Source organism: Bos javanicus, chromosome 3, assembly GCF_032452875.1.
Source record: "Bos javanicus breed banteng chromosome 3, ARS-OSU_banteng_1.0, whole genome shotgun sequence".
NCBI lineage: Eukaryota > Metazoa > Chordata > Mammalia > Artiodactyla > Bovidae > Bos > Bos javanicus.
In genome coordinates this window covers 7,443,627-7,469,439 of record NC_083870.1, presented here as the reverse complement: position 1 = coordinate 7,469,439, position 25,813 = coordinate 7,443,627, and the positions used below count along the sequence as shown (strand labels likewise).

The window sequence follows — 25,813 nt, the reverse complement described above, 5'->3', positions numbered from 1 at the left end:
CCTTTTGTGACTGGCTTATTTCACTTAGCATAATTCTTTAAAGTTCACCCATACTATAGTATGTGTCAGAATTTCATTCTTTTTTTTTTTTTGACAAGAAAGTAGGATTTATTGGTGGGTGCGAGTAAGGAGGGGACAAGACAAGGCTCTCATAAATGTGGGGCCTGCCATTCGACCAGGGGGCCACAATTAGGGCATATTTGACTCCACAGCCGTCCAGGATGAGCCACTTTCCTGCCACTATGTTTTCAAATTCACCAGCATTAAACTTAGTAAATCCTCACTTCTTAGAGACATGGATCTTCTGGTGGCCCGGGAACTTGAACTTGGCCCTGTTAGGGCCTCAGTCACATGCTCCTTGTTTTGTAGCTTGGTACGGATGGACATTATGACTTGCTCAATGCGAACCCTGGCTACTGTGCCCAGGGGCTTTTCAAAGGCACTGCACACACCTATCTGGAGCCTAGACTGGGGACAGCATGCCAGTCATGAATGTCCACTGGGAAGGGCTGACTCCAGGCTTCCTTAGGGCAACACACAGAGGCCACAGGCTGCATACACTAACTACCAAGGAGGCTGCTGTTTGCAGACACTGCACACCAGGACCCCACAGGGAAAAGAGCAGAATTTCATTCCTTTTCAAAGCGGAAAGATATTCCACTGTATGTACGTATTATGTTTTATTGATTTGTTCATCTGTTAATGGACATCTGGGTTGTTTCCACATTTGGGCTTTTGTGAATGATACTCTTTAAAACTTTTTTAATGGAAGATGCCAAACATATGCAAAAGCAGACCAAAAGAATGTGATAAACTCCCATGTACAATAATTATCATGGGCTTCGCTGGTGGCTTAGTGGTAAAGAATCCACCTGCCATTGCAGGAGACATGGGTTTGATCAGTCAGGAAGATTCCCTGGAGACTGAATTGGCAACTGACTCCAGTGTTCTTGCCTGGGAAATCCCATAGACAGAGAAGCCTGGTGGGCTACAGTCCATAGGGTCACACAAGGATCGGATACAACTTAGGGACTAAACAACAACTCTAATTATCAACTCATGACCAGTCTTGTTTCGTTTATATCCATACATGATTCTCCATCCCATATTATTTTGAAGACCATCTCAAATATCATAAATGCTACTGTTGTTTACATTTTACAAATGGGAAGACACAGAGAGGTTAATTGTGTTACCAAGGTTACAGAGCTCCGAAGAGATGCAGCCAGGATTTAATTCAGGCAGTGTGATGGCTGAGGCCGTAGTTGTGTCTTTGCTACACCTGTGCGTGTGTTTGCATAAACACACACACATGCATCAGGTCAACTCTGGGAATGTTGGAAAAGTGCATTTGGAAAAGTTTGTCTCTTCCTACATTTTCCCTAAACTTGGATGTTGCCTGGAATCTGGAATAGATAGGCATGAGTTTGAGGTCTGAGGTCTTAGTTACAAGTAGAGTTGGTGATCCCCAACCTCCAGAGTTGCTGTGAGGATTAAGTGAGATAAAGTCAGTGAAAGTGCCAGGCACTTCCTAGCAGGTGGCAGGAGATCACTACATGTGATTTCACATCCTCTCCTCGGGCGCGGGGGTGTGGTGGGGGCAGGCTTACCTTCCCCCCACAGAAGCAAATGTCAAGAAAACATGCTCTATCAGAGTATGACTCTCAGAGGTCAATGTGTAATCACTGCTGGGGGATTTGTGTTGCAAAATAAGGGATTTTATCCTTTGGTCTTGTGCAGGCTGTGGGTGAGTGCAGAACAGAGGTGTTGCGATTCCTTCTGGCCCCTGAAATCACGGATGTATGTGTATCCATGTGTGTGCACAAGTGTGTAAGACAGGCTGGTAGGTAAGTTCAGGCTTCATTCTCTGCCCAGAGCATCAATTGCTTTCTTTTCTATAAAGAATTGTGTTCAAAACAAGCAACTACTTTCTCTATCTCCGTTTGCTCTTACTGGCTAAAACAGGAAGCAAAGCCCTGTTTTGGGACCCTTGTCATTTTCTGGTCCAAGGGCACAAAGCTACAGGCTAGAGGTCTGAGTTCAGAAAGGTCTTGGCAAGTGCTGCTCATCTCATTCTAAATTTCTGTAGTCAGGCCCCTTGAGTTAATTTGGGAAGGGCCTGCAGAGCTCAGTGGACAACTGAGCAGGACTCACTGACTTACAACAAAGAAGTCTCAGGTAATCTTATAATGCCCCTGCAGAGGAGGCCTGGGAGGTGGGGCACTGCAACCTTCAGTATATTAAGTGACAGTTAGCAAGAGTCTGATTCGCTCTTTCCTCTTCCTGGAATGCCTCTTTCTGATCTTGCCCATGGAAGTAATATTGGGTTGGCCAAAAAGGTTGTTAAGGTTTTTCTGTAACATCTTATTGAAAAAAAACCCAAAAGAACATTTTGGCCAACGCAATATAATCCTTTAATGCCAAGCTCAAATACCACCTCCTCCACAAAGGTTTTCCTACATCACCACCCACTGCCACCCACTCCCACTGCCATACAGAGTAATTTCTCTCACTCTGAACCCTTATGGCATCATTTTTGTACCCTTTGAGGCATTTTTGCTGCTTTATCTCTGTATTATCTGAATCCTAGTATTAACTCTGATAGATCAAAGTGAGTTCCTTGAGAAGAGGAATCATTTCATCTATTCCTTTTACTGTTCAGACCTCTTCATAGGCACATAATTAGCAACCAATAAATATCTGTGGAATAAATATTTCATGACAGTGACACATAGTAGGAATCCAGCAAATGCATACTGAGTGCAATGACATCCCTCTCCCACGACTGGAATTTATAAGAGACTTTTTACCCTACCCTTGATATTTAGATGGAAACCAATTCCACACAACCCTTTGAGTTCTAAAATCTGTCAAAACTTCAATGGAAATAACCATAAAACTTGCCTTGAGATAGCATGTGAGATGGTCTCAAGGTGTTACAAATATTCTAATATTTCAAAATGTGTCATTGTCTTTGTGTGTATAATATCCCAACTGTCTCCAGAAGAACGTGAAGTGTCACAAAGTACAGTGCGTGTGTGATGATTTAAGATCAAACCAATCAATATTTGGTTATCAGATATTTCCTGCTTATCAGCAGAATGATCACTGATATTCCTAACAGTGACTCTGCAGCTCCACAAGAAACCAAAACACCTTGCTTAAAGATACAATGGCTCCAGAAACAAGCTTTTAAAAGGCTACTTACACCATTTAAAAATACACAATTCTGCGGTACTAATCACACTCATATTGTGGTACAACCATCACCACTATCCATCTCCAGAATTTTTTCATCATTCCAAACAGAAACTCAATCCCCAGTAAACTATAACTCCCTATTCTCCCCACCCTTCTGTCCCTGGTAATCTCCATTATACTTTCTGTCCCCATGGATTTGGCTATTCTAGGATCCCCATACAATGGAACCCCACACTATTTGTCCTTTTGTGATTGGTGTACTTAGCATCATGTAGTCAGGTTCACCCATGTTGAACATGCCTCAATTTCATTCTTTTTAAGGCTGAATAATATTCCATTGCTTCTTCGGTGGTTCAGAAGGTAAAGAATCTGCCGGTAACTCAGGACATATGGGTTTGACCCCTGGGTCAGGAAGATCCCCTGGAGGAGGAAATGGCAATCCACTCTAGTATTCTTATCTGGACAATCAATATTTCTCCAGGCAAGAATACTGGTGTGGGTTGCCATTTCCTCCTCCAGGGGATCTTCCTGACCCAGGGGTCAAACCCCTGTTTCCTGCTTCTCCGGCCTTGGCTGGTGGATTCTTCACCACAGAGCCACCTGGGAAGCACAGAACACTTTTATTTATTTATTTGGCTATGCTGGGTCTTAGTTGTGGCATGCAGGCTCTAGTTCCCTGATTAGGGATCAAACCCAGGCCCCCTGCATTGGGAGCGAAGAGTTTGAGCCACTTAGCTGGCAAGGAAGTCCCTTATTCTCATTCGTCAACCCTATATCCACGGTAACTTCCCACTAACCAGAAAATTTGAGTGATTAGAATACCCTATTCCACCATTAGGCTTAGCAAGGACCTTTCTTGGAACATGTGGTCATGGGCAATAGGCAGAGACGGAGAATGATGCCCCTGTCCCGGGAGTGGACATGGGCCACACGGAGGCGGATGACGGGGCCACAGTAGCGTATTAGTAATGTGCTCAGCACGTTCGTCCAGTCAGGTGTGCGTTAACAAATCCCACCCCTCCCGCCCTCACCTCAACTCTGTCGCTCCTCTAGCTGTTCGCCTGGGTTGCTTCTCCAAAAAGGTACGGACTTGAGGAACATTTGTTCTGAATTAAGCTTGGCTGCAATTAAAGTGTTATCATCTATATGGAGCTCAGATTACAGAGGCTGCCTTTGGCCAGTGAATGGTATTGCCCTGGCTGCTCAGAGAGGTGGAAAATTCTGAGGCCCCTCCAGCACTGTTTCAGGAAAAATGCTCTGAGTGGGGTGGAGAGGGGCCAGCTGGTGATGTCAAGGGATTTATAAAAGAGATTACAAGACCTTTTAAGGGAATGAGGCAGTTGCTAATGATGGAAAACTGCTAAAGCTGGATCTGGATACAGCCTGCACATTTAACTTGTTAGTTATCCTGAAATGCTTGTGCATTTTAAAAAACGTAGTGCAACTCCCTTTGTGTGCATTTCAAAAGGCAGCATTAGCGTGTGGAGAGAACCTGTTATGTTAATCAGAGTCCGGGGGAACTGAAACTGAACTCACACACATGAAGCCCCAAGTGGGTGATACAGGACCTGGGAAGGAAAATTAAATGCCCAAATGGACCTGGGTGCACTGCACATCCATATTTTTCCTTCTTTCTTCCTTATTTTTTTAAAGCACACTAGTGGGGGCTCTGGAGGAAGCTTTATTTTTTAAGTAGCTACAAAGCTGCTTAAAAGATTTACACCTCCAGAGAGAGATCTGAAAATAAAATATTTACTTATATTGCATTTCCAAGTGTTTGCGTGGTCTTTTCACAACGCTTGTGTCATCCTTTCTGAAGAATGTGGCTTTTATAAGGAGGAACCAGGATCATTTACAGTGAGAGGGTAGATTTATTAATAGTTGAGTAGACAAGCTCCAACTTTAACAGTTGGGCTTACTTGGTGTTTTAAATAGATAACTAATGAAAAGTCATCCCAGATTTAGGGACAGAGACTTAAGTTTGGAGGGGTAAAAGTGAAGGCTCTAGAAATCAGTTTTCAGTGGAGCAGTTAAACTAAAGAAATTCTCTTTGCCATTATGGAGCTCTAAAACAAACCAATGAACAAACAAACAAATAAACAAAACAAAACTAATGGCCCATGTAAATAAGACTCAAACTGCCAGTCCAGGAGAAGGCCCAAAGCTAAAGTGGACTAGAAGCAAGAACTGGAAACCAGCATCTGGAAGCGAGCAGTGTGGAGGCACTTTGGGACCCACTATCCTAAGGCATAATTGGTTGCAGCTTTGTCTGTTTTCACCATTATTTATCTGTGCACAGAGGAGAACGGCACAAGGCCTGGCTGGCCCACTCCTCGCGTGCTCTTATAATATGGAAAATCCAATCATCTAGCTTTAAGTGCCATTTTTCAATTGTAGCTTAAACAAAAGGGTCAGGAAACATATGTTGTTTTCTTTTACTTTTTTGGTGGGGGTGGGTAGGAGGGTAATCTCTCTGAATTAGCACCCTGGGTCATATCCCATTTCAAACATTTCCCACGGAAGGCTGCCATCTCGGCCCCACATCGAAGCCCTCCTTTGCTGCCTCCAGATTGGCTGGTAGTCTTATCACCCTGTGCCCCAGTAAGAACTCTCCATCCTGCAAGCTTATCTCCTCACTGTCCGCTTTGCAGACACTTTGCAGATTAAGGTCTCTACAGACCCTGTTTCTGTGTCTTCTGCTCACCTCCTGCTCCGTTGTTTACTAAAATCCTTTCCCTTTTCCAAGCTGGATTGAAGCCTCACCTCTTTCTTCTTCTCCCTCCCATCCAATCTGGATGACTGGTCTTTCTTTTTAATTGAAGTACAATTGGGCTTCCCTGGTGGCTCAGTTGGTAAAGAATCTGCCTGCAATTTGGGAGACCTGGGTTCAATCCCTGGGTTGGGGAGATCCCCTGGAGAAGGGAATGGCTATGCATTCCAGTATTCTGGCCTGGAGAATACAGTCTATGGGGTCACAAAGAATTGGACACAACTGAGAGACTTTCACTTTCATCTCACTTCACAGTTGATTTACAAAGTCCTGCCAATCTCTGCTATACAGCAAAGTGACTCCGTTTTATAGATTATTTTTAAAATATTATTTTCCTTTATAGCTTATCCCAGGAGACTGAATATAGTTCCCTGTGTTATACAGTAGAACCTTGTTGCTTATCCATCCTAAATGTAATAGTTTGTATCTACCAATCTGAAATTCCCAGCACATCTCTCTCCCTCCTCTACCTCCCTCCCCCTTGGCAATGACGAGTCTGATCTTGGTGTCTGTTTCCTTTTTAAAATAATTAATTTTTTGGTTGCACTGGCTCTTCTTTGCCATGTGGGTTTTCTCTAGTTGCAGTGAACCAGAACTACTCTGTTGTGGTGTGTGGGTTTCCCACTGCAGTGGCTTCTCTTATTGTGCAACATAGGCTCTTAGCACACGGGCTTTAGTAGTTGCCGCATGCAGGCCCTGGTTGCTCCATGGCATGTGGAATCCTCCTGGACCAGGAATCAAACCCATGTCCCTTGCATTGGCAGGCAGATTCCAATCCACTGTACCACCAGGAAAGTCCTGCGAATCTGCTTCTGTTTTGTAGATGGTTCATTAGTACCATATTTTAGATTCCACATGTAAGTGATATCATATGGTATTTGTCTTTCTCTTTGTGACTTACTTCACTTAGTATGATAATCTCCAGTTGCATCCATGTTGCTGCAAACGGCATTGTTTTGTACTTTTTTTATGGCTGAGTAGTACTCCATTCGGAGAAGGCAATGGCATCCCACTCCAGTACTCTTGCCTGGAAAATCCCATGGATGGAGGAGCCTAGTGGGCTGCAGTCCATGGGGTCATGAAGAGTCGGACACGACTGAGCAACTTCACTTTCATGCATTGGAGAAGGAAATGGCAACCCACTCCAGTGTTCTTGCCTGGAGAATCCCAGGGACGGGGGAGCCTGGTGGGCTGCCGTCTATGGGGTCCCACAGAGTCGGACACGACTGAAGCGACTTAGCAGAAGCAGTACTCCATTATATACAGGTACCATGTCATTTTTATCCATTCTGTGGATCCATGGTGATTGACATTTAGATTGTCTCCATGTTTTGGCTATCGTGAATAGCACTGCTATGAATATTGGGGTGTATGGATCTTTTTGAATTATGGTTTTATCTGGATATATGCCCAGGAATGGGATTGCTGGGTCATATGGTAATTCTATTTTTAGTTTTTAAGGAACCCCCACACTGTTCTCCATAGTGGCCTCACCAACGTACATTCCCACCAACAGTGTAGGAGGGTACCATTTTCTCCACACCCTCTCCAGCATTTGTTATTCGTAGACTTTTTATTCTTTATTTGATAATAAGTTGAACTGGCACCCTTGGCAGTGAAAGCACGGAGTCCTAACCACCAGACCGCTAGGGCATTCCTGGTAGGCTTTTTGATCATGGCCATTCTGACAGGTGTGAGGTGATACCTCATTGTAGTTTTGATTTGCATTTCTCTAATAATCAGTCTCACCTCCTTCTTGAAGTTTTTCCTGACCATGCTGGTTCCAATGGGCTTTATTCCTCCTTTCCCTCCATGACACTTAGAAATGATGTCTCTCACTTTATACTTTGATCATACTTCAATTACTTTTTGCACTTAAAAGTGTATGTCACATTAAGGGTGTATATAACTCTCTTATAAATCCTGCTACCCCTGGGAAAGTACTATAGCAGAAATATTTGTTAAATATGATTGCCTTTAATCAAAAGGCTTTTTGACCAAAAACTGTTGCATCAATAACTATTTCTCACCTGAAATATTAGGCAGGGCCAAGAAACACAGCTTTTAACTTGAAAAACAATATTTTGAATTGGAAGCTGGGAATGGCTACACCATCCAAGAAATATTCTTAGAAGAATGTACAAGAGAAAGGGAAACCCAACCATCTTTCTTCAACTCAAAATTCTTCAGACCTTGCTCCCTTGTCTAGATCTTTTAATTCCCCACAAGTATTCCAAGAGAAAGGAGGTTGTGAAGCAGCCTGCGGGCCCTCTGAAAGTAGGCGTACCTTTCCATGCTATTTGCTTCCTGCCTTTCTGGCCCAGGGGCAGGTGGGAAAAGCGCTGTGGAGGGAAGGTCACCAGCCACTGCCTCCCACTCAGCCTGCATTCCCCCTTTCTCTAATTTTGCCTGCACTCGTGAGCTGCTGAGGAAAGCTGGGAACCCAGAAAGCATTCCATCTGGAAGCTGATTAGAAAAAGTATTCAATTTATAAAAATATAACTTGCATGATTTTGTAGAAAAAGACTTACTCTGAAAAAATATTTATTAGTTGTGTTGGGTCTTCATTACTGCATGGGCTTTTCTCTAGTTGTGGTGAGTGGAGGCTCTCTAGTGCAGGAGCTTCTCGTTGCGATGGCTCCTCTTCCTGAGGAGCACAGGGTCTAGGGCTCGCAGGCTTCAGTACTTGTGGCTTCCAGGCGCTAAAACACAGGCTTAGTAGTATGGAGCGGCACAAGGGCTTAGTTGCACTGTGGCACGTGGGATCTTCCCGGACCAGGGATTGAACCCGTGCCTCCTGCATTGGCAGGTGGATTCTTTACCACTGAGCCACCAGGGAAACCCCCCAAACTTACCTTTAAAACAGAAATAAATGACTCAATAAGAAATGTAGCTTGCTCTTGTAATGGGGAACCCCTCATTACTTACCAGTGTGGGAGTCAATTTCAATCACAAGGGGAAACACATGTAGGCCAGCATCAAAATATGCAATACCTTTTAGAATAACCTTTTTTTAGGGGACAAATGTCCTAAATTGTTGCTTATGACTTCCCAGTGGTCCAGTGGTTAAGAATCTGCCTTCTAAGGCAGGGGATGCAGGTTCGATCCCAGGATGGAGAACTAAGATCCCACATGCTGCGGGGTAAGCAAGCTCCCATGCACTGCAGCTACTATGCCCACACGTACAATGAAGACTCAGCGCAGCCCAAAGAAAATTGTTGCTTACAAAATAAAAGATCATAATAAACCAAACTTCGGTTAGAGACTATTAGGGATAGAGGATATTGTTGGGGGATGGCAGAGAAATCACTTAATATTTTTACTGACACCTTTTAAAACGGGCTAATGATTTCTAAATCTTTGTGCCTATGGAGACACTGTCAAGTAAAAATGGTGCCATTAAAAAATAATCAGAGCTTTTTGGAGTTGAGTTGAGTTGAGTTCAGTTCAGTTGCTCAGTCGTGTCTGACTCTTTGCGACCCCATGAACCGCAGCACACCAGGCCTCCCTGTCCATCACCAACTCCCAGAGTTCACTCAGACTCATGTCCATTGAGTCAGTGATGCCATCCAGCCATCTCATCCTCTGTCATTCCCTTCTCCTCCTGCCCCCAATCCCTCCCAGCATCAGGGTCTTTTCCAATGAGTCAACTCTTCGCATGAGGTGGCCAAAGTACTGCAGTTTCAGCTTTAGCATCATTCCTTCCAAAGAAATCCCAGGGCTGATCTCCTTCAGAATGGACTGGTTGGATCTCCTTGCAGTCCAAGGGACTCTCAAGAGTCTTCTCCAACACCACAGTTCAAAAGCATCAATTCTTTGGTGCTCCACTTTCTTCACAGTCCAACTCTCACATCCATACATGACCACTGGAAAACCCATAGCCTTGACTAGACGAACCTTTGTTGGCAAAGTAATGTCTCTGCTTTTTAATATGCTATCTAGGTTGGTCATAACTTTCCTTCCAAGGAGTAAGTGTGTTAGCTAATGGAAAGAAACCATTACATATTAACATTTAATATTATTATTTATAAGAAGATTTTATGAGTTCTGTTTGTGTATCTGAGCAGTACTGAGCAAGCTGACGTACTCTTCATTCTTTCTTGGTTATAGGCATGAAAGGATTTTTAGGACTTACTGCTTTCTGACCTCCACCAGCTACTTCTCTCACTCAGCCCCAGTTTCCTCACCTCTAAAATGGGTACTGACAGTACCTACCTCATATATCAAGTGAGACAAAGCATAGGATGTACTTAGCACAGCAAAGCAGGTATTTTATGATCAAAACCTAATTTTCTCAGTTTTAAATGTGCTAAGAATAAAGTTTGCCATCAATTTATTTTAAATCCATATTTGTGTGATGAAAAGATTACTGAGTAGGAGATCTAGGCTTCCCTGGTGGCTCAGAGGGTAAACAATCTGCCTGCAATATGGGAGACCCAGGTTCGACCTGTGGGTTGGGAAGATCCTCTGGAGAAGGAAATGGCAACCCACTCCAGTATTCTTGCCTGGAGAATCCCATAGACAAAGGAGCCCGGCGGGTTACAGTCTATAGGGTAGCAAGGAGTTAGACATGACTAAGTGACTTGACTTCACTTCTTCTTCAGCCTATAGTGATGACTAGGCAAATTAACCTCTCTGGGTTTCTATTCCTTTGGATTTATGAAGGAACTGGATTAGAAGATCTCTGAGTAGTTTCCATTTCTTAAGTCCCATGTTAGGATTTTTTTCCAATTCATTTTTAAACAAAATTTTAATAAAATTTAACATAAGAAGCTTTGTATGCTTTAGCAATCTATTTTTCAATTAAATGTATATCAGATTAAAATTGTATTATGCAGTGTTTAAAATAGGAAAGGATATGAAAAATGATACATGTACCTATCATTCACTTTAAGAGATAAAAAAATTGGAAATACTGTGAGTGAAGTTCAATGGTATTTAAAGGTGCAAAAACAAGATCGAAATATCTGCTTAAAAAAAAATCACTTTGGATGTCCATTGCTTCTGAAAGAAGGGTGTTTTTGTGCCTGTGTGACTCTGATGTTGTAGTAAGTGGAGGCCAAAGCAGAGGACAGACCCCTCCTTTTAGGAACATTTCATCTAACTGAAGCGAAGCAAATATAGCTTAGCAACAAAAAAACACCTAAATAAAACATGGACCCTGCATTTGATATGCATGTCATTTGCAGTAAGATTTTTATGGCAATCCAGGCTAATGGAAACACTCCTTGACAAAGGATTGGATTCAAATTTTGGCTTCTTTCCATTCTACGCGTGTGACCTTGGGCAAGTTATGTAATCCTCTCTGCCTCAGTTTCTTCATAAAATGGGGCTTACCTTAGGGTTGTTGTGAATATTACATGAGATAATACAGGCAAGGCTCTAACAACAATGCCTGACACATAAAGTTCAATGAATATTAGCTATTATTATTATCCAATTCCATAAATAATTATTGGATGTCTACTATGTAGCAGTCTCTGTACTAGATCCTGAAATATCTGTGGAGCTTAAGCTTTTTGTGTCTGGTGTACAAAGAATGTGTTACAGAGTTAGATACAAAATTCTGGTAAATGTAGCATTCCAGTGGGACCCAAGTTAATCTATTAAAATAGAGGCTTTGGAGTTCAGAAGACTTTTTATTTTATTTTATTTTTTAAAATTTTATTTTATTTTTAAACTTTACATAATTGTATTAGTTTTGCCAAATATCAAAATGAATCCACCACAGGTATACATGTGTTCCCCATCCTGAACCCTCCTCCCTCCTCCCTCCCCATACCATCCCTCTGGGTCGTCCCAGTGCACTAGCCCCAAGCATCCAGTTTAAATTCAGGTGGGAATATGAGATGCAAAGGAAATAGTTACTTAAGGTCTTGCCTTTTAGTTGTTGAGTTCCTGTGCCAGGTTTTAGAGAGGGCATTACGATGCATATTAAAACCACGGTGACATTCAAAGAGTCACACATGCTTGATTAGACTTTCATGTCCTGTATTTATAAAAAGGTTAGTGGAGCATTTCCTCCGTGCAAATTATTTTTGGTTCTTACTAATATTTATGAATATAATACAGTTTATACAGCAGAAGGTATATGATTAATTTGTTTTAGTCATCAGCTTTCTTTCATATAAGGAGATATCCCAGAAGAGGCTACATCTTGACCAGTAATTTCAGCAGGTAGGGATCAGGCAACATATAGGAAAGAGCAATTGTACTTCAGCACTATGGGGCAAAATAAGAAATAGATTTATGACAGTAATGCATTCTCTTATATAAATCTATCACAGAAATATTATAGGAAGACATGCCTCTTGGAAGTAATTTTATTGTGATGCTTTTGGGGCCTTGACTATACAACAATAGTGTCTGTATGTCAAGTTGTCCCTGGTGGATGTGTCCGCAAGATATTAGTAGGTTTAAATTGAATTCAGCAGAGTTGCTGACCATTGGCTCTCAGTGATCTCAGGTTGGGCTAGCTTTGGCACCAGACTGTCTGGTTACTTTTGACTCGCCGGTAGTATTAAACCATGTTCTTCTACCCATGGGGTCTGATACATAATTGGTCACAAACTATCCCTTTGCCCCTGCCCTTCCTTTGCACATTTTTGCATGGCAAAAAAACTCTTGGTGTAAAGGAAAAAAGTGAATGGGCCGCTTCTTAACAATAAGCAAATTGAACTGAAGCACTTTCTAAGATAGGAAGAGTAATAACAACTTGGAAGCCCATTTTGTCGACAACCAGCTTTAGGTTAAGAAAAATAGAAACGTTGTGGACTCTTTTGTCCTTAGTACGCTTCATCGGCCTATTCCATTTCCATGAGGCTTATGGTTTTAATATTAACACTAAAACCACCCCCAAAGGCATCCCCACAACCCTCCAATAATACAAGTCACAAAACACAGCCCAAAGGAACGAACACAAAGCACCTGCGATCGTCCTCCATTTGGGTGCAGTCTTGATTCTCCAGAGAAAGGAAAGTCTCAGAATTAATGTTCTGAATACACACGGGCCAGGACTTGGGCCTTCCTGGTAAAACATAAAAACAAAACAATAAACACCAGCCCCTCCCCCCTCCAAAAACAAAAACAGAAAACCCAAGGCGCCGCTGCTGCTAACTATTAGCAGCCTGGCTCACATTCTGACTGTAAAAAACAAAAACAGGACTGAGCCTGCGTTCCTGGGACACCGGCTGTCCAGGGTCAGGGCGAAGTTCCAGGGGTCCGGCCCCAGGACGCGGGTAGAGCCGGGCGCCACGCTCCCGGGGACTTTCACCTGCTCGGCGGGCAGCGCGGGGGCGGGCCCGGCGGCGGGCGGAGCCTGGGCACCCTGCGGGAGGAGCCGGCCCGGGCCCGCCCCGCAGGAGGAGTCGCTCGCCGGCGGCTGATCCGGCGTCTCCGTGACAGGCACCCAGCTCCGCCGCCGCCGCCGCCGCCGCCGCCGCCTTTTCTTCCTCGTCCCGGGCTGTCCGCGCCTCTGTTCCCGGGCCAGCGCCGCGCCCAGTCCCAGCGCGGGCCGCGCGCCCACCGCTCCCCTCCCCCGGCCTGGGCGCCGCGCTGCCCGCTCCCACCGCCGCCCCCGCCGCCTTCCTCGCCGGCAGGAATTGCGCGGCCACAGCGCCGCTCGCGTCGCCCGCATCCGCGCAGCCCGGCCCTCGGCGTCTCTCCGAGTCCCGGCTTCCACGGCCGCCGCGCGGCCGGGGCGCCTCCAACCCGGCGACCCTCCGCTTGCGCCCCCTCCGCGCGCCGCCGCCCCCGGCTCCCGCCTCCCCTCCCCGCGGTCTCGCCAGCTCCTTCCTGCCACCGCCGCCTCTGGAGGAGCCGGTCCACCGCGGGTCACCATGCCCAGCAAAACCAAGTACAACCTTGTGGACGATGGTCACGACCTGCGGATCCCCTTGCACAACGAGGACGCCTTCCAGCACGGCATCTGCTTCGAGGCCAAGGTGAGGGGCCCCGGGGAAGGGACTGTCCCGGAGGGGGCATGTCTGAGCGGATGGGATGCGCAGCCATCCCGGACGCAGAGCTGGTGGGTTAGGCTGATTTGGGGGCCTTTCTGTTAGGGAGGATGACTCCCCTTCCCTGTATAGAATTCCGCGGGTTCCTGCCCAGAACTGCTAAAGAGTAACTGCAAAGTTTGAGCGGTATTGCTTCATCCCCCTCCTCCCACCTGCAAACTGCCCCATCCTTACCCACCCAGGACTCACTGAGTTACTTCCCGGATCCCTCCTTCTGAGAACAAGCCAGTCGGGGAGCGCAGCCTGGATTTGGTTCTTTAGAATCGCTTTAGGGAAGCTTTGGTGTCATTTACCTGTTGGGATCTCGTGGGAGAGGTGCTTTCAGGAAGGTCTTTTATAAGGGGAATACCTGCTTCCTGATTGAAGAAAATAATACAGGGGTGGGTTTGTTTTTAGAACCCCAGCCAGGTGTCAGAGTCACTTCCTAAATGCCTTATTAGCCACGACTCCTTTGCAAGTGCCAGTCATTGAAGGGGGAGGTGTGGTGAAAGCTGCCCGGTTGCTAGTTTTGTGGCGTAATGTGAAGTTTCAGCAGCTAGTAGGGGACTGCTGCTGAAGAATTTATCGGGGGGGGGGGGGGGGGGGTGGGGGGGCGGCAACAGGAATTTTCAGCTCAGAGCCCCAGGTCCGTCCTTGGGACAGGGGGTGGGGCGGAAGCCTCTGAACTGCACCATCAGGTGTGAATAAGGCTGGCCCCCTGTCATGCACTTCCCAGAGTGAGGAGTTCTGGTTTCCGAGGTTGCAGCCGGGGTTCCTGCCCATCACAAGGGAGCAGTGCTTCTGCTCTTCCTTCATGCTTCTTGACGTCCTCCCCTCAAGACTTAAGGATGCTCAGCACCTACTGTGTGCCTGTCACTGGCCGGTTGTGTCTTGCTGGTTTGGGAAAGGTAATGCGTTCGACATGGAGGCAGTTTTACTCTCTGTCCCCTTTTTCTCCTTCATGACTTTGTAGGTAAGGTGTTAAGCATTTCAGGCAAGGATTACTCCATCAGGTGGCTATTTCCTTCAATTCATGAGACATCTTTTTGAGTGTCTGATGTGAGTCCAGTGCAGTCAGTTATCTCTGTTTTTTTTTTTTTTCCCCTTCTCCTGGTGATGTTAAATCTTACCTTTTCTCCTGCTTCCTGAATAACCTTCCCCCAACCATATTTGCTAGAACTAGGAGGACACCCCCTGTTCCCCTAGACATCAAGCCCTGCAGTGGAATGCAGAACTGAATTACTGGGTATGGCTGGGACCAGAGTGGGGCTGTAGACGAGACCTTATCTTGCTTCTCTCAGAATAGATCTGGTTGGTTTGATACCAGATCAGATGGGTTAATTTTTGTCTGGGCCTGTTGCTTTGGTAAGCAGGTTTTTAAATTTTAAGGTATGAGTTTTCATCACATCATGACTTAATTTTCTCGGACACGCATGAACTGGGCAGTTGGCTTTGGTCTTGTTTGGTTCACCAATACTCTGCTTTGCAAGGCTGGGCGGCAGAAGAGAGATCAGGATTAAAGTGTTTTTAACCTTTTAATTCTTTTCTCACAGTCTCTGCTAGTTTGGTCCTAGCTAGGACTCATAACCTAGCGTGCGTAAGAATCACCACGTGAGGTTGTTGAAAACTCTGTTGCCGCCCCGAATTCTAATCTGACACATCTGGGGAGAGACCAGGACTGTGCACCTCTAGGGAGCATTCCAGGAGCTTTCATGCAGGTGACTGGGACCAGAATTGGAGAAATACTGGTGGTGTGGTTCCTATGGTAACTTCCCTGGATTCATACACAGTGGTGCTCGATAAGAGGAGGGGGAACCACAGTTGGTCCTGGCTGTATTCCTATTACAGATTTGGGGTGCAGCATATCAAGGGTTCTGCTTTGAGAATGGTGAAGTGGGGAAGAAAGGGCAGGGCTGACTTTGAGAACTGGGTCCTAACTCCCAGCTATTTGTAATCGATGCTGGACACCAGTACATTCAAATCATGTCAGCTGAGACCTGAGCAGAGGTGGAAGTAGAAGCTTTTCTTCCCGTGAACATCTGGCAAGTGCCTCGTCTGGCTGGTTTTCACATCCCTCCTGAGCAGCGTCCATGGAAGTGCACGATTACTGGCATTTCAGGGTTAAATACACGCCACATGCATTCCTTGTTTTGGAAAAGCGCAGGCTGTAAAATGTAAATGTATCCATGCTGCCTTGTCAAGTACCCTTGGAAAATGAGCCCAGATCTTTGCCTCCCAAGGGCTGGCAGTTTTTCAGGATCAACACTGGATGGAGTGCGTTTTTGGATGGATGCGTTCATTTTCCGGGTGCTGCAGAGATTGAAAGGTTATGGCTAGGAACTGAAAGGCATCTGGGCGTCAGAGGTTCTGTGCACTTAAAAACCACACCATCCATTTAATTATCAAGCAGAATCCTAGAGGTGTTTCACCTCCAGTACTTCATGTGATTCTCACTGCTTCCCTGGAGGTCTGTGTAGGTGCGTCTCCTTATATCTTACCAAGGAGGATATGTTGCCTGCTTTAGCTCTGTGTATGGCAGAGCTATGGTTTAAACCTGGGAGCTTTGACTGTAGACTCTCAAATCCAATGCTCATTCATTTACTAATTTTTATGGAATGTTCACTCTATGCTGGGCGGTTGGTCTGATTCACGGTTCACCGGCGGGGCATCCTTAGGTTGCTGGCCTCTCTGACTCTGATGTAGAAAATTATTCAAATTTTTAGTGCTGGGCTGTTTCCAGATATAAGCTTGGGCTGGGAGCTGCTCTTAAGGGATACTGCTCTCTGTGTCAGAAAGGGCACGTGGCTCACTCACCATTGCTGATGGGTGGGTGGTAGACATCCTTCTAGGCTTGAAAGCCTTTGTGGCTCCTTTTTGTCTGCCCCCGTCTTTCCCTCTCTCAGTATATCTTCCTGGTAGCCAGTGCTACCATCAACTGACTGTCTCTGCTTGCTGGGTGCGAAGAAGACCTCTGATGATAATTATCATCAGATAATGATAATAAGTTAAGGCTATTAATAGCACAGTTATGCTTTACATTTGTAGGTTGATTTTTGATTTTCATGGGACTTTTGCACACAAAAAATTTTCCTTATGTGGCAGGGGGAACATTAGAGTTGTTTCCATTTTTCAGATGAAAAAAATGGGAATCAGATTAACTTGTCCAGGGTCACAGAACTGATGAGAGGATAATGATTATAGCTGATATTTAGTGAATACTTACTATGGACCATGTATCGTTTGAGGTGCTGCCTCACTTAAGTCTCATGTTGCAGCGCTTTGAGTCCTAGTGCGCCGCTCCTTCACCTCACCCTGGTAGCTGCCTCTGTATTCCCGGCCCTCATCGCCTAAGCACTCACTGATCTGGGCGTGTATGGCACAGCCTATCAGAAATAGAAAGCACCTTAGCTCACTCCTACAACTTCCTCATTTTACAGATGAGGAAATTGAGGTCCAGAGGGGAAGTTGTTGACCCAAGGACCCATAGCTAGGTAAGAACAGAAACAGGACTCATTCCTAGTTTCCTGGCTTCAAGTTGGTTTCAGTTATCTGGCTGTGTAACAAGCTATCTCAAAACTCAGTGGCTTAAGACAAGGTCTGTTTAATCTGCTCATGATTCATGAGCCAGGAATTCAGTCAGGGCTTTGCCGGGCTGTTCTTGTGTTCACCGTGGTGCTGACTGGATCACTCGGCTTCATTCTGCAGTGGCTGGGCTTGTCCTAGAAGGCGCCACTTCGTGCCTTGGTGGTCCTCCATGTGGTGGGTGGTTCCCTCCATTGGGTAGCCTGGATCTCCTCATAGCATGGTGGCCCTTTGATCTGGCAGCTGGCTTTCAACAGGGAATGTTTCCAGCAGGGAAGGTGGAAGCTCTTAAGGCCTGGCCTCCGAGGTACACAGAATCACTTCTGCGTTCTGTTGGTCAGATCAGGCCATAGCCAGGCTTAGGTTCAAGAGGAGGAGAAGGAGACTTCACTTCTTGGAGGAGAGTGTCACGGTCACTGTGCAAGAGTGCACATGGGGTGAGATAATTCTGAAGCCACCTTGGGGTCACGGTCAACCATAAAATTTTGTGCTCTCTCCCTTCTTTGTATGCCTTCTCCAATGATGAGTGTTCTTTGAGGAGCTTGTCTCATGCTTCTGTGTATAACTCCTTCCCCCAACATCAGGTACATATATATATATAGCCAACAGTAGCAAAGTATTAAGTGGAAGAAATGACCAATTATAAAAATTCTGAAAGCTGTAAATACATTGTCTTATTGCTGAGCGATGTGGGGGCTTTGCGAGTTTTTGGTCAAATCTGAACTGAATTCTCTAGTCATTATTTCCCTCTTTGCTAAATGGCTTGACTGGCTGATGATGTGGTTGTGGATTTTAGAGATTCCAATAACCCCACACCACAGGTTTCCTGTGGATGAATCTTAAACACACTGTCTTGAGGCTTCCAGGTTAGGATGTTACATACATTGATTCACTGTAAATGGGGTACTCTAACTCAAACCTAACCTAACAGCTTCATAATAAGCTGTGATTTTGGTTCTGTGATCAGAACCAACACTGATATGTTCTGGGTGTGTGCTCCCCATAGCCTCTCCACCCCCGCCCCCCCAACCTGCAAGAGTCCTGCCTTCCAGGATTGTGGACAAGTACAGATTGAGATAGATGCCCTCATCTGAATTCCATCATATTCTATCTAATGTGTATTCACTGATGTCATCATTGAAGTGCAGGTTATTTCACCTTAGTAGGGATTTGTCCAGATGCTTTAAAATCCATTGTTACCTTCTGCCTGGACCAGATGAGTCTTTGGGGGATGATGAATCTCAAAGATATGGTACTGCTTAGAAACGATACCTGTTTTTATTCACCCTGCTTTTGCTCTCAGGCATCCTAGGGTGTTACTCCACAGCTGGTGTTTTAGAACTTGATGAGCAAATCTATTTCTATCCTATCAATACGTCCCATGATGCTGCCACATCTCCTTTGCCCAGAATGTCCCATTAGTCCATTTAGTGGTCAAGATGACACTGTCCGTGTCATGCGCCCTTTGCCAATCACCCATATCCAGGACCCTAATCAGATTGGCTGTTTATTATGGCTCACTCATAACGTGCTGCTTCCAGAAGTCAGATCTTCAGAATGCTTTCTTTGATCACGGTTGCCTGCCTCCTGTCCCTCATTGTGCTGAGGCTGCCCTTAGCTCCTCAGGGACCTCCTGCCGCACTTCTGCTCTCCCAGCAGCCTGGCGCCCTGCCCACCACCCTTTCCGCCCCTCCCATTTTCCTGCTTGATACTATGGGCTTGGTCTCTGCTACTTTTCCCCCCCTGTTTTTGGAAAAAGAACTTCATTCTTTTCTCCACTCCCTTTTTCCTAATAGCTTTATTGAGATATAATTCACATACCATACAATTCACTGGTTAAATATACCATTAAGTAGCTTTTAATATGTTCATAGTGTTGTGCAACCATCACGATGGTCAATTTTAGAATATTTTCATCACCTCAAAAAGAAACTCTGTGCCCTTTAGCTATCATCCTCCTCTTTCCCCATTCACCTCAGCCCTAAGCGATGCCTAATCTACTTTCTGTCTCTAGACTTGGCTATTCTGAACCTATTATATGAATGGAGGCATGGAGTATGTGGGTTTTTTGTGATTGGCTTCTTTCACTATGCATAATATTTTCAGGATTCATGCATATTGTAGCATGTATCAGGACTTCATTCCTTTTTATGGTCAAGTAATATTCCATCATATGGATATATCACGTTTTATCCATTTATCAGTTGATGAACATTTAGGTTGTTTTTCAACTATTATGAATAATGCTTCTGTAAACATTTTGAGTACAAGTTTTGTGTGATACATGCTTAAATTTCTCATGGGGAGATAGCTAAGAGTGAAATTGCAGGATTGTATGGTAACTGTGTTTAACCATTATGGGACTCCCACAATATTTTCCAGTGTTCAGTTCAGTTGCTCAGTCGTGTCCAACTTTTTGTGACCGCATGGATGGTAGCACACCAGGCTTCCCTGTCCTTCACCAATTCCCGGAGCTTGCTCAAACTCATATGCATCGAGTTGGCGATGCCATCCAACCATCTTATCCTCTGTCATTCCCTTCTGCTCCTGCCTTCAATCTTTCCCAGTATCATGGTCTTTTCAAATGAGTCAGTTCTTCGCATCAGGGGGCCAAAGTATTGGCGCTTCAGCATCAGTCCTTCCATTGAATATTCAGGACCGATTTCCTTTAGGATGGACTGGTTGGATCTCCTTGCAGTCCAAGGGACTCTCAAGAATCTTTTCCAAGACCACAGTTCTAAAGCATCAGTTCTTTGGCACTCAGCTTTATTTATAGTCCAACTCTCACATCCATACATGACCACTGGAAAAACCATAGCTTTGACTGGACAGACCTTTGTTGACAAAGTAATGTCTCTGCTTTTTAATATGCTGTCTAGGTTGGTCATAGCTTTTTTTCCAAGGACTAAGCATCTTTTAATTTCATGGCTGCAGTCACCATCTGCAGTGATTCTGGAGCCCAGAAAAATAAAGTCTGTCACTGTTTACACTGTTTCCCCATCTATTGCCATTAGTGATGGGACCAGATGCCATGATCTTAGTTTTCTGAATGTTGAGCTTTAAGCCAACTTTTTCACTCTCCTCTTTCACTTTCATCAAGAAGCTCTTTAGTTCTTCTTTGCTTTCTGCCATAAGGGTGGTGTCATCTGCATATCTGAGGTTATTGATATTTCTACCGGCAATCTTGATTCCAGCTTATGCTTCTTGCAGCCCAGCATTTCACATGATGTATTCTGCATATAAGTTAAATAAGCAGGGTGACAGTATATAGCCTTGACATACTCCTTTACCGATTTGGAACCAGTCTATTGTTCCATGTCCAGTTCTAACTGTTGCTTCTTGACCTGCGTACAGATTTCTCAAGAGGCAGATAAGGTACATCTTGTTAAGACTTTTCCAGTTTGTTGTGATCCACACGGTCAGAGGTTTTGGCATAGTCAATAAAGCAGAAGGAGATGTTTTCCTGGTGTGGCTGCAGCATTTTTGTTTTCCACAGCAACGTGTTAGGCTTCTGATTTCTCCACATCCTCGCTGACACTTCTTTGAACCCACCTTTTTGATTCTAGCCATCCTAGTAGGCATGAAGTGGTATCTCATTGTGGTTTTGATTTGTGTTTCCCTGATGACCAACGATATAGAACATCTTCTCATGGCCATTTATTGTCTATTTGCAAATCTTTGGAGAAATGTCTGTTCGGATCTTTTGCCCATTTTTAAATTGGATTGTCTTTTTTTTTTAATTGCCATGGGGTAAGAGTTCTTTATGTGTTCTGTATTCAAATTCATTATGTAAATTTGCAAGTATTTTCACCTATTCTATGGGTGGTCTTTTTGCTTTCCTGGTATGCTTTTGAAACACCGAAGTTTTAAATTATGAAGTAGAATTAAATTTTTTCCCCCTTTTTCTTTTTAAGACTCATTGGCCCTCCATCTGCTGCTAGCCCACCTTTCCTTAGTCTCCATCACTCCCCACCCGGATGTTTGCAAGGTTCCATCTTCCGTCCTTTTGGCTCACTCCTCTGCCCAGGAGTGTGCTGTGACCTTCCCTTATGTGAAAGCTCTCTTCTCTCCACCTTTTTATTCATCAGCATGTTGTCTTCTTCCTTTCATGGCTAAGCCTCATGACAGAGTGGTCTACTCTCTGCAGTTTCTCAATGTTCATCAGTCCCTGGCTGTGTCCTTCCCACTTCTGCCCGCCATATAGGAATTGTTCGATTGTCACCCTTCTCTGTCTTCCACCTTTTTGAGTTTTCTTCTTGAGCAGCAGTCCTTGTCTTTCTTGGGATGCCCCATTCAGCTCTCTGCAGGCTGTCTGTTGGCCGGGCATAGCCCCCCGTCTGTACCTTCTCCTCTTTGCTGCTTGCTCTTTCTCCGCTCATTGACCTCTCTGGTGAATGCTTGATTCCATCCTTTCTCCTTATGTATGTTGGCTCCTGGATCTTCAACTCCAGTTCAGTTTCCAGATCTTTCTTTTAGCTTCCTGCTGGCTGGCTCTACCCCACTGAACATGTTGCTAATCCTATCACTCAATCATCTTGAATTCAAATCTCTCTGACACTTTATACTTCTTTAGATGACCCCACTATCCTCTCAGGCACCAGGATTGACACTTTGGAGCAGTGCTTGAATCATTTCATATAACAGTGTGGCCGAGCTCTTCCCAGACATCCCCTGCCCCCAACTTCAAGTCAGTTGCTGCATCCTTGAAATTTCACAGTGATATCCATGCAGGCATTCTGCTTCTTCCTTCTCATTTCTGGCTGGTTCAAATGGACACCACCTCTCACCATACTGTTTCAATTACTTTCTGGAGACCTCTACTTTATCCTGTAAACTTTTGCTCTGTTAATTATTCTGAAATATGGATTGTGATATCCTTCTACTCAAAACACTAAAAGTTTCTAAGCCTACCATATTGGGTCAAAAATTCTTAGCCTGATATTCAGGGCTCTCTGGTTTTGAGTGATTCTCTTTAATCACTCGTACCTACCATTCCCTCAACCTTTCCTGTGATTCCCCATCTGTATCTCAGGCCCAGTCCACTGTCACTCTGTGAAGTGGATGTTACTAGTTCCTTCTATGTGGCAGGAACTGACTCAACCCTGGTATGCGTTATAGCTGCTTGGCCTTGTCTGATTTCACCCCCCCGAGTGGTCATCATTAGGGTCCCGGCCACTCTGCCCCCTCGTGTCTTCTGCATTGCTGACTGCAGTGCCTTGCGTATAGAAAAAAATGTATTTTGAATCAATGAATATAATTCTAAGGTGCTGTCTACAAGCACTGCCAGGACCCTGCTGTATTACCCAAGGGTGGGAGATGCCTCAGCTGGCTCTGATCTCCTCTGGCTTTTTTTTTCTTGCTTTAGACCTGTAACTCTCAGGCCTCAGTGAGACTAGTCCCTGATCCCAGGAGGTATCCCCCATTCCCACCTGACAGAATGCCACTGCCTTCCAAAGAAAGTGCCAGGTAAACATTTTCCCTGAATTAAATGAAATTCCAGTGATGAACATGCAGCAGACTTAAAATCTTTGATTGTAGAACATATGGCCAATTTTAAGGGTAGATAATTGTCATTTATCAGTAAAAAGTATTTTCAACCTGTTATGTTGTTATTAATGATTTGATACCCTTTCCCCTCAGATCAGATCAGTCGCTCAGTCGTGTCCGACTCTTTGCAACCCCATGAATCGCAGCACGCCAGGCCTCCCTGTCCATCACCAACTCCCGGAGTTCACTCAGACTCACGTCCATCGAGTCAGTGATGCCATCCAGCCATCTCATCCTCTGTCGTCCCCTTCTCCTCCTGCCCCCAATCCCTCCCAGCATCAGAGTCTTTTCCAATGACTCAACTCTTCGCATGAGGTGGCCAAAGTACTGGAGTTTCAGCTTTAGCATCATTCCTTCCAAAGAAATCCCAGGGCTGATCTCCTTTAGAATGGACTGGTTGGATCTCCTCTTATTTTTTATCTTATAGTTTTTATAACATGAATTTGATTGACAGCATAGTGTAAATGGATTCAGGAGCCAAATTGTATTTGGGTTCAAATCCTGGCTCTGTCCCTCACTTGCTGTGTGAACTTGTTTGAGTTAGTTAACATTTCTCCCTTAGCATCTGCTTCTGTAAAAAGAGGATACAAATGTCACATGCCTCATAGGGTTAATGAGAGGAGAAAACGAGTTATGTATGCAAATACCCAGGACAGTGCCTGGCAATGAGTGGGTCGCTATTTTTATTATTGTTGTTTAGCCCTGCAGATTGCAATTTAAATTTCATCTGTGTATGGTTTAATGTAAAAATTGTCATATACTCTGTTTTTTTTCCCTAATGAATCAAAGGCCTAGTAGTGTATTATCTTCATTTTACATGTCTGCTTAAAAAAATCTAGCTACTGTATTATTCTTGATTCCTAAAGTTGCAAATCAGACAGTGCAACTGCTTTGTGGACTTAAAATAGCTGTCAGCCTCCTCGGGAAGGAATAAGGAGGGGTTAACTGGCTTCTGGTACATGCCCCCATCACATTTGTTCCAGCCTTTTAATCCTCATTCGGATTAAAAATCACAGACTCTTAAGTACAGTATGTTGTCTGTCTTCATGGTCTTTCTCTGAATTTCTTGGATAAATACTTCTTTAAGCAGAGGTAATCTAAGCAGGAGGAATCTTGCATCATGGGATTAATTAATACCTTGTGATGCTTACAATTCCCTTTTCAATTGTTATATTCAGCATCATGTTTCCTTTTAAGTACTGGAGCAGCTGGCTTTAAAAGTTACTTGAAATGGCACTTCCAGCAAGTTCTGTGCCCAGAGTGTTGGAACGCTTTTGTACTCCTAGTCCCCTACCCCTTGTGTGAAACTAAATTGGTTTTCTGCAACACTTCAGTGAGACTTGTGTGTCTTGTACTCTTATGGGTCCATCGGTGAGAACTGAGGACAGTGGCTACTACTATCGTTTATTTTTTAAAGTTTTTTAGATTTATGTGTTTTAATTTTTGGCTGTGCTGGGTCTTTGTTGCTACGCTCAGGCTTTCTCTAGTTGCAGCAGTCAGGGGCTACTCTCTAGCTGTGGCGCACTGGCTTCTCCTTGTGGTGGTTTCTTGTTAAGGTGGTTTCTCTTGTTGCAGAGCATGGACCCTAGGGCACGCAGGCTTCAGTGGTTGCAGCATATGGGCTTAGCTGCCCAGAGACATGTGGGATCTTTCCAACCAGGATTGAACTCGTGTCCCCCACGTTGACAGGTGGATTCTTAACCACTAGACCACAAGGGAAGTCCCCTCTCTGCCTATGCTTAAAGCTGCAGTGCTTTCCAGAACTGTTGAAATGATTAGCCTTGAGAGTTGAATGCAACCTGGGACTCCTAGGAAGGGGTGGCTGAGAAGAGGGCACTTGCCCAGTGCTCCCTGTACTCAGAACATTCTGAACTCCATTAGCCTGTATGTGAGCACGTTAGAGAAAAATACTGTTTGCATGGTTGCAGAACCATCGCATGTACCATGTTCTGAGAGATTCTTCCCTGCTGCTGTACATTGCTTATGTCTTGATCTAGACTATAAGCGTCTGTCTACAATGCGGGATACCTGGGTTCGATCTCTGGGTTGGAAAGATCCCCTGGAGAAGGAAATGGCAATCCACGCCAGGACTATTGCCTGGAAAATCCCATGGACAGAGGAGCCTGGTAGGCTACAGTCCATGGGGTCGCAAAGAGTCGGACACGACTGAGCGACTTCACTCATAAGCTCCTTAAGGATGAAAGGGACTCCTCACATACCTGCCTCATGCAGTCCACATCACAGAAGGCGAATAACATTCACTGATATTTACAAAGCACTGACTATGTTCTAGGGAACTATGCCAAGTTCTTTCTAGGAAATGATTAGTCTTCCGCAACAACCCTGTGAGTTTTACTCATGGGGAAGCCAAGGCAGAGAGAGGCAGAGGAACTTGCTCACGGTCCACATTTAGTAATGAAAAAATTCCTGAGTCAAACCCCAGCAGTCTCGCACTATTAAGTTCTGTGCTGAGTATATTTAAGAATGCTAAGAACTAATGTTTGCCCAGTACTCACCACTTTCAATTCGTGGTTCTCAGAATTTTACATATGCAAAACTAATTTAATCTTTACAGTGGCTCCCCGAGGGTAGGTATTCTTGGTTCCATTTTTTCAGATGAGGAAGCTGAGACCATCCTTCTGGGTTGGATTGAATGGGCAAATGGTCTATTAAAGGCAGTGGTCTCAGCCCCTCTCATTGAGGTGAAGTCTGTAACCAG

General features: G+C 44.7%; 1 protein-coding gene, 1 long non-coding RNA gene and 1 other non-coding gene across 4 annotated transcripts in view; 1 reads left to right on the top strand and 2 right to left on the bottom strand.

Annotated features, from left to right (window-relative positions):
* Positions 1–507: 507 nt before the first annotated feature.
* LOC133245441 (small nucleolar RNA SNORA70) lies at positions 508–643 on the bottom strand. Its single transcript, XR_009735698.1, has one exon. It is a non-coding gene; the product is annotated as a small nucleolar RNA SNORA70 (small nucleolar RNA).
* A 10,492-nt stretch (positions 644–11,135) lies between these two features.
* Positions 11,136–13,922, bottom strand: LOC133237785 (uncharacterized). The gene is made up of 3 exons (XR_009733343.1): positions 13,834–13,922; positions 12,899–12,998; positions 11,136–12,193 (listed from the first exon to the last, which is right to left on the bottom strand). It is a non-coding gene; the product is annotated as an uncharacterized LOC133237785 (long non-coding RNA).
* Positions 13,728–25,813, top strand: part of C3H1orf226 (chromosome 3 C1orf226 homolog) — a 359,502-nt gene continuing 347,416 nt past the window's right edge. For both annotated transcript variants that reach the window (XM_061400275.1, XM_061400264.1), the window contains exon 1: positions 13,728–13,914. In XM_061400275.1, coding sequence (XP_061256259.1) covers positions 13,810–13,914 — 105 coding nt within the window. In that variant the 5' untranslated portion in view covers positions 13,728–13,809. The remainder of the gene's footprint in view (positions 13,915–25,813) is intronic.